General features: G+C 41.0%; 1 protein-coding gene across 1 annotated transcript; it reads left to right on the forward strand.

Annotated features, from left to right (window-relative positions):
- The first annotated feature begins 829 nt into the window (after nucleotides 1–829).
- LOC121199960 (reticulon-4-interacting protein 1 homolog, mitochondrial-like) lies at nucleotides 830–7,720 on the forward strand. Its single transcript, XM_041064984.1, has 9 exons — nucleotides 830–1,424; nucleotides 1,537–1,688; nucleotides 2,648–2,716; nucleotides 3,187–3,311; nucleotides 3,669–3,717; nucleotides 3,839–3,975; nucleotides 4,539–4,722; nucleotides 6,447–6,542; nucleotides 7,517–7,720. The coding sequence occupies exons 1-9, from the start codon at nucleotides 1,127–1,129 to the stop codon at nucleotides 7,718–7,720; spliced, it is 1,314 nt and encodes a 437-aa protein (XP_040920918.1). The 5' UTR covers nucleotides 830–1,126.
- Nucleotides 7,721–8,595: the final 875 nt, after the last annotated feature.

The following is an 8,595-nucleotide window of genomic DNA, read 5'->3' on the forward strand; positions in this document are numbered from 1 at the left end:
TAAGATGCAGAGGCTAATGGCATGTTATAACTATGAAGCATTATGTAAACATTAGAGTCAACCCCAGTAAACCCCTGGGTATTGCTCATACATAAACAGGTAATGGTTTCTGCCCATTTGCTTTTGGTTTACTTCGCTGATATGTGCTCTGTCCATTAGTCTTTACTACACTGGCGACTAATCCACCCATTTGTCTCCATCTGATGGAGCACCCAGCAGGCATTTAACTGTTGAGTAGACCTCTTAAACATCTTGAGTTTTATTTTTTTTCATGTAGCCTACAGTTGCATTTTTATGATAATAGACTATTATTGTTACATAATGGATTTTTGTGTTTGAGCCTTAATGGAGCCAGTGCAATTAAATTATTTCTCCTCTGTTAGGGTTTAAGTTTGTTGATGTTTTTGGTTTGTTACTGTCCAGCATTTCATTAAAAACATTCATTATAGTTTTTATATCATATCATTATATTTTTGAACACAAAACAACACCATCGGAGTATTCCATCACTAATAATATATACATTATGCATGCTTTGCAAACAAAGTGTAGGGTTTACAAACAAGAATAAACATTAAATCAATAACAACAAATGCATGATATTCTAGTTTCAGTAGTTCTCCTAGATTGTATTTGAGATTTACGGTTGAGACTTTACAAAAAATATATAAAACAAGCTTCAATACAGTTTTGGGGAGTTTTTTTTTTTTTTTTTTTTAACAAAAACAATAATACCAACGACGTTAGAGCCCGTTCTCTTACACCATTGGCCAGAATATTTAGCTACTGATGTGATTGGCTGTCGCTGTCGGTTCAAAGGTTAGCTTGTTATGTAGCCAGCTAGCTAGAGAGGGGAGTCGTGTTATCTGCTGGTTTTTGTAACAATGGTTCCTCTTTCAGTTTAACGCAACACTCGGCAATATACTTGCACGTACACAAGGGCGTTGTCGCTTATTTATTTTACCTGTTATGTTGATATTTTTGCGTATGCTTTGAGCGGTGGCAACCTGTACATGCTAATCTTAGCCGAGTAGCTGCCTAGCTAGTCAGCTAGCAAACTCAGTGACATGTTGCGTGAAAAGCTGACCTTGTAGGCACAGCCTGTAGTGACTGTAGTGCTATTTAAATGGGTTCTATCAGAGCCATGGCATCGACCAGGCTCCTGTGTTTGTTCAGCGCGAAAGTAGCCGGCGCGACCAACACATTAGCCAGGGCGGGCTGCAGTGTGGGCGTCAGGAGACATGTCTGCAGTTCACCTTCAAGACTGCAGAGCTGCATGTCAGCCTGGGTCATTGATAAGTATGGTAATAATGGGGTTTTGAGATACACAGAAGAAATCACTGTACCCACTGTCAGTTCTCCAAATGAGGTGATGATTAAAGTCCATGCGGCTAGTATCAACCCTATTGATATATCTATGAGGGGTAAGTGTTGGACTTATACTCATCAAAGGCACTTTGGACAACTTAAAGACATAATCAGTGGTTAGTAGTAGTATTTACTTTTAAAATACCTGCTCACATTCCTCATTTTCAGGTGGTTACGGAGCTAAATTGCTTAAATTACGAAGGGATCCAATGTCTGTGATGGACAGTGATAGTGAGTTTCCTCTGATTCTGGGTCGTGACGTGTCTGGTGTAGTGGTGGACTGTGGATCTGAGGTTACCCATTTTGCTCCAGGAGAAGAGGTAGGAGCTGCACTGTCTTACAGGAGATGCATGTGAAGAATGGCTCATATGGATAAAATCTGTTTTTATTGTACATGAACATTTTATATTCCAACGTCTGTCCACACTCAGTGGCTATGGTACACCTGTAAAATGAAATGCACTCCAGTACAACATCACAACCATAAATTCTACCTTTAATAAGAAAACCATTTTGACACTGTCAGAGAAGTATCCATTTAATAGTATATCTATCGTTGAGGTTGTAGTACATGTTTTGCCCATATTGTTTACAATTAAGACGAGAATAGAAGAATTAGAAACACTTCTATATGTAATGCAGTCCAGTACAACACAACCCCTAACAGATAAACATACCACTGAATTAACAACTGTTTGACAGTGTAAACACAAGCTGGACATTATAAGTTGCTTTAATGTTGAATTTATGCCACACCTGTTGTGTTGTAAATTGTATAGGTGTACCTACTCAAGTGCCCAGGGAGTAATGGCATATATCATCATATCACCCACTCTTAATGCAGCTCCATAGCTGAGTCATTCACAGGCATTTTCTTGGAAGGAAGATCAAATTCTTTCTGCTTGGTCATCACTTGAGTGTGACTCACAATAATTTGAGACATCAACTGTATCGACTCTCTCCCACATTTCCACATTATTGTCTTCCTACAAACAGAAATGCAATAATGTAAATTCAACTTAAAGTGAATGTTATTAAATAGTAGAACAAAACTAGTTCTACTATTTAATCACTTTCGCAATAGTAACATTTTCCATATATAATACTCTAGTACTCATGTTCCATCAGTTTAAATATATTCCTGGAAACGAGTAATGATAAGAACTGATGGGAACAGCTGACTAATAGCTTAACAGACAATTAACCAAATTCAGAGTGAACCAGTAGGTGGCTAAATGGAGTTGTGTTCAGCATGTTGAATGTCATATTTGTGCTCCAGGTGTGGGCTGCTGTTCCTCCATGGAAACCGGGAAGTCTGGCAGAATTTGTGACTCTAACAGAGTATGAGGTGAGCTGCAGAGCCCCTAGAGTTATATGATTGCAGTATATTTTCATCATCAACTGACAGCTTGTAAGACTATGTATTGTTTGTCATCTAACTTAAGACTAACTTTAATTTAAGATTCCTGACACTATTTTTTTAAATTGATTGAAAGAATTGATTGAGATCTCTTATGTAAAATGTAAAAATGTATTGACTAGAAGTTTGGAAGAAGTGCACCCTGTTATGTAATCCTGCAGTGTAAGAGGTAATTAGGATCAAGTTTGTTTGGCTGCAGGAGTCACTGTGGCAGCAATTAAAGAGACACACAAATTGCCCTGTGTTTTCTTGCTGTGTTTTACTTCATTATTCAGCAGCTCCTAGCTAGCTGCCCTCACAGCAGCTCTGGTGATTAGTCTGAACTTTTAAATTGTAAATTAAAAAGATTGTTGATATATTTCTAACTTTTGACATTGTCTGTGTGGCTTTTTATGCAGGTTTCCCATAAACCAGAATTATTGAGTCACACAGAGGCTGCGTCCATCCCCTATGTAGCCAGCACTGCTCTGTCTGCACTTGTCAATGCAGGTGGTCTTTGTAGAGACAGCTCTTCAAATAAAAGGCAAGCATCAGCCTGGTCCTGAACCCCTCTATCCCCTCACCATTTATGCATAGAATCACAGTATCGGGAAAAAAGTCCCTGAAAAGTATTAAAAACTGTCATCAAGGTGTGACTCAATTCTTTAAGATCTTGGAGTTGGCTCAAGTTTTTTTTTACATTACTTGAAGGCCACCATAGGTTTTCCTACACTCTTGTAGAAGGAAGGGTGAGGGAATGGGGTTTTCATTTGGTTGCAATCTGCAACCTCACCGCTAGATGCCACTAAATCCTACACACTAGTCCTTTAACATCTTGCCTTTTACCTATAGACTGTAGATTTAACCTGATTTAACCTGATGTGTTATCTAACTCTCCTAGAGTTTTGATCATTGGGGGATCTGGAGGTGTTGGAACATTCTCTATTCAGGTAAAGTGTCTTCCTCTAGCTGCACCTGGGTGTATGTTTGACTCTTTTAAACTCTGCACGAGTGTAATGACACTTGCTGTGTCTGTGTATAATCCTCTTTTCTTTCTCTGTGTGCTGCCAGTTATTGAAGGCCTGGGGTGCCCATGTAACAGTTACCTGCTCCCAGAACGCAGAAGGCCTTGTTCGAGGGCTGGGGGCTGACAAGGTGGTGGACTACACAGCAGGAGATGTGGCTGAACAGCTTGAAATGGTGGAGAAGTATGTGTTGTTGCTGTGTGTGTTTTTAGTATCAACCACCAGACCATGAAACTGTGTAGTATTTTATGTTTAAAGTGATGACATTGTATTGTTTTTTTTTTTTAACAAATCAGAGCAGAATTTTTTTTTATTAGCCCCAAGCCCAGACTAATGAAATGGCATTAGAGTCAGTGCCAGTCCAATAAAAGTGCTAATGAAAAAGAATCATCCAGGACTGCTAAAATTGCGTCCACTTCTCCCCTTTAAAGACCTCCAAATGTGGTAAACATCTTCCTGTCAGCATGGCGCACATGCTCACTGACTCACTTACTTGTTTCCATGGATACCAGGGCTCAAGGCCTGAGTGGATGCTAGTCCACCCCTCTCCCCCACCAAAATAAACCCTGGCTTTAGCTTGAAGACAACAATGATCTTTTCCTAACATACTCTTTAAATCCAGGCTCTGATTTATGTAGGATGCTACAAATATGCAAGGCTCTTATAACCACTAACCTGCAATGAAGTGCATGTTTTTCAAGAATCCACTGGGATTCCTCTTTGACTGTCCGTGTTTGTATGCTCAGGTTTGACTTGATTTTGGACAGCGTCGGTGGAGATACAGAGCAGTGGGCGGTGGACCTTCTGAAACCCTGGTCTGGGGCGAAGTACATCACACTGGTAACACCTTTACTTCTCAACACTGATTCCATGGGCCTGCTGGATGGGACGATTCATGCTGGATTCACCCTCCAAACCAAGGCCATACAGGTTAACATTAGCAAAACAAACATTTGATTTCAACCCTGTTCGTCTAGCGTGCGTGATGTGAAACACTACACTGCTATTTGCAGAACCCTTGCTACCCTGTTGTGTATGTTTATTAAATGCTTTGTGCCTGGCAATTTTCATGAGGCTGTTAGCATGGGTGTGGACCACAGGTGCTCCCAAACCGAAATGGAATACTTGAGCTTCAGTGGCATGGAAAGACAACATTGTGTAATGAGTGTACACCTGTGCACCATGTTTTATTTCCACTCAGTTGATTAGATGACTCAAAGTTCAGTTGAAATTGGGAGGGAAAATCTGTGCTAACTTAACTTAGCTTTACTGCTTGGCATTCTCCCTTTGCAGAGGTGGTTTATGCTTGATCTATAGAAGTAGACCCTACAGGGTGTAATAAATCTGACTGTGCAGCATAAAAGAGAATTCAAGAATTAAGAGTTTGAATCCCTGCATGTGTACAAGTCTTGTGTTTTGTGTGTACATCCAGTTCCACTAGCTGCTCTGTTTGTGGAGTGCATGTGTAATGAGGGTAGAATAGGAGAGGACAGGGTGGAGCTGCTCTAGGATCTGAGTCAAGTTGTCCTGAGCAGTGGAGGCACTGGTGACAGCACGGCTGGCAGTGTGTGTAGTGTGAGTTGTGTGGTTCAGACTGTGTATGTGTGAGAGTGGGCGTTAGTCAAAATGTGGGGTGTGTGTGTGTGCACAAGCGCATGTGTTTGCTGCTGAACCAGCAGTATTTGGTGTTTGTGCAGATTGTGGCCGACCGACTATCTCCCCCCGACAAATACCAGTGTTTGTGTGTTTCTTGCCAAGCCTCCGGGCCCCTTTGTCCACAGGAGCAGCCAGCTGGTCAGTTTGGCGCAGCAGTCACACCCTCAGTGCCCGGCTCTGGACCCCACGTCTTTTTCAACAGGGAGATCACAGTGCAATTGAGCCCTCTAGTGTACACGATCAGAAAGAATCTGTTGTTTTGTGGCAAAGTGATGCCACATAATGATATTTTATGATCAAATATCAAGCAGTGTTGAATTTCCAGATCAAAACGTAATACCAGTTTTCAGTGCATGGATCATTTTTTTTTCAGGAACAACCAAAACAATGAACGTTAATCTAGTGGCATTACTAGATGTAAATGTTATTGCAGGAATTATAACTCAGCACTGAATTGACTGGTTTGTTTATGCTGAAAACTCATCTTTAGCTTTTCTGTTTGTCGAGCAATTGTAGTTTCTGTCAATTGATAGTGAGAAAAGTAATGTATGAACGTAGATTATATGTGGTATGGTAAATGGAACTCAGATTTGGTTGGTGGGAAAACTCAGTGACCTTCAGTAGCTTAGTAGTCAGCAGGTAAGAGTAGCAACAGAGCTGTCAGTCAATTTGATTTATTTATTTTTTAATATTTTTTATTTACATATAATCCAAGTCACTATGAGCATAGAGTGCCATGTATTATATATGTACATATTAAGCCTTGCTAACGCAAATTTACCATTTTCAGGTGACGCTTGTGGTAATATGTTAGTACTATGTTAAAACTGATGACATTTATGAAAATGATGAGATGAAATTCCTGGAGACCTTTGCATCTCTTCACATCGTCTTATCTTTTCACACCCAGATAACAACCCTGTGCTTTCTTTTCTACCCGAGTGAGGTACAGAAGTGCCTGACTTCTAATTATTGCATCCACTCTGTTTTCCTCTCAGAACATAATATCAAGCGGAGTCTTCTACCGGTGGGGATTTTATGCTCCAGATGGGCCCGCCTTGGATGAGGTCAGAAAGCTGGTGGATGAAGGGAAGGTACTGTACTCTCTTATTACTCACATTATACATACAGGTCATTCAGAACTGCTAATACTGACAGAATGGGGAGATGGAAATTGTCTCATTTGCACATCAGTCACAGCCTGACAGTGAAATTCATGCAGGGATGGAGATCATACAGCACACTGAATATGAACATACCATGGATTCCATACATGCCTGTATTCAAGGCTCCCCTGTGGCTTTGTTAAGGAGTGAGCATTCCCGCTGGGCAGGTTGATTGGTTGGTGGAGTGCACAGTTGGCTGCTGGGCGATCAAGTCAGGCGCCAGGAGACGGTGAATGGATTTTTAAACAGTGCTGAGCAGCCATTCGCAAAAGCGCGTGGGACCTCTGTCCTTTTGTCCCGGGGCTTACAATGAGCGGCACACTCAGACCAGTGGCGGGAAGCCGTGGACACACACAGCACAAAACACACACACGCACGCTCTCTCTGCATGTCCTATTCTCAGTGAGAAGTGTGGATAGTTTCCAGTGTGACGCCACTGTGCTCCCCATTCATTGTTAACGACCAGAGATGCTGACTGGAATAACAAGCCTGGCCGCTCGTGTTGTGGGACTAGCACAGGATTGTCCAGCCTCATCACATTCTGAACCCCTCCCTCACCTTTGCGGCTATGAAAGCAGACATGATGTAGCATTAGCAGTTTGTGGGTATTTGTTTGTTTAAACTGATTAAATAATATAATTACTGTAGTTTCTCTTTGCATACTCTGCACAAATATTATTGAAAGTAGTGTAGCTATTCATTTTGACTGGTTTAGAGCTCATTATGCTAATGAAGCATTCCATCTATTTCCCCCAACCTGTTTCAACAAAAACCAGAGCTGGATACTGTTTATCTTTTTTCTGATATGCTTAAGGTTTATATTTGATCTTTTAATTGTTTCCTGACTGTTGCTTTTTTTTTTTTTTTTTTTTAAACACATCTTTTCATCGGTTTCATCACAGATCCTGCCAGTTGTGGAGGCCCAGTTTCCTTTTGCCCAGGTGCCCCAGGCTTTTCAGAAGCTGGAGCAGGGCCACGCCAGAGGGAAGACAGTAGTCAGGGTGGCTGAAAAGGACGACAGACAGTCCGAAGAGTTGGTGCAGAGTATCTGCACAGAGACTGCAGAGCCAGAGCAGGGAGTGCAAGGAACAGCCAAGCAAAACTAAGGAGGGGAAGCACAGAGGGCCAGGAGAATAAAGCTTCTGTGATTCTTCTTACCTTTACAAGGCGATTCTTGACAGCATCAGACTGTATTATCCAAACAAATCAGAGGTGCTGCTGTTGTGCAGCAGACTACAAGCATGATCTGAGCTTGCAATGGGAATGTGCCAAAGGCTGTTGTTCTTGTACTGTATTGAGGTTTTCACAAGGTGCTTGAGTTATGCTGCGTTCATGTAATGGTGAAGTTACAGTAATTACTAACTGCGGCTTAATACATAGCATTCAGGTCAGCGTCCAGCTGGTAATAATGGCCAGGGTTTTGGTAGCTTTCTGATTGTTGAAATGTATCCAACAAGGAGTTATGTTATAAAAAAAAATGTCTGTTACAAACATGGTCGACTTGAAATGTTTGTCAAAAGATGTGTCTATGTCCAGTACCAGGTGAAGCAGAAGCACCGCTTGTAAGGCAGGTAACTATTTGCATTCTTTTGCGTTTGCACAATCTCCATGTTGAGTTATTTGACAGCTACCGTGAGCACGTGGCACATCATTTTCCCATCACCACCTTGCATTTCACGTTATCTGGAGGCATCATACAATTAAGTAATATGGGTAGAAAACATGGGTTCAACCTTTGGGGAACAACAGCAAGTGCAGTTCATTCTACTGTACAATGTATTTAAGAAATTTATTGAGAAAAATACTTTTATTTTGAAAACAAATGATGTGTTTGTGTGTATAGTTTTAATTAAAGATAAAAGACAAATTTCAGGAGAAACTATATTTTTTGTATCCTCCTGTTGCATGCAGCTGGAATATACGCCGTATCACATGACATTTCATAAACATTTATGAAAAAGTGTTAACACTGTTTAAGTTA

This window comes from Toxotes jaculatrix, chromosome 19 (genome assembly GCF_017976425.1).
Source record: "Toxotes jaculatrix isolate fToxJac2 chromosome 19, fToxJac2.pri, whole genome shotgun sequence".
NCBI lineage: Eukaryota > Metazoa > Chordata > Actinopteri > Toxotidae > Toxotes > Toxotes jaculatrix.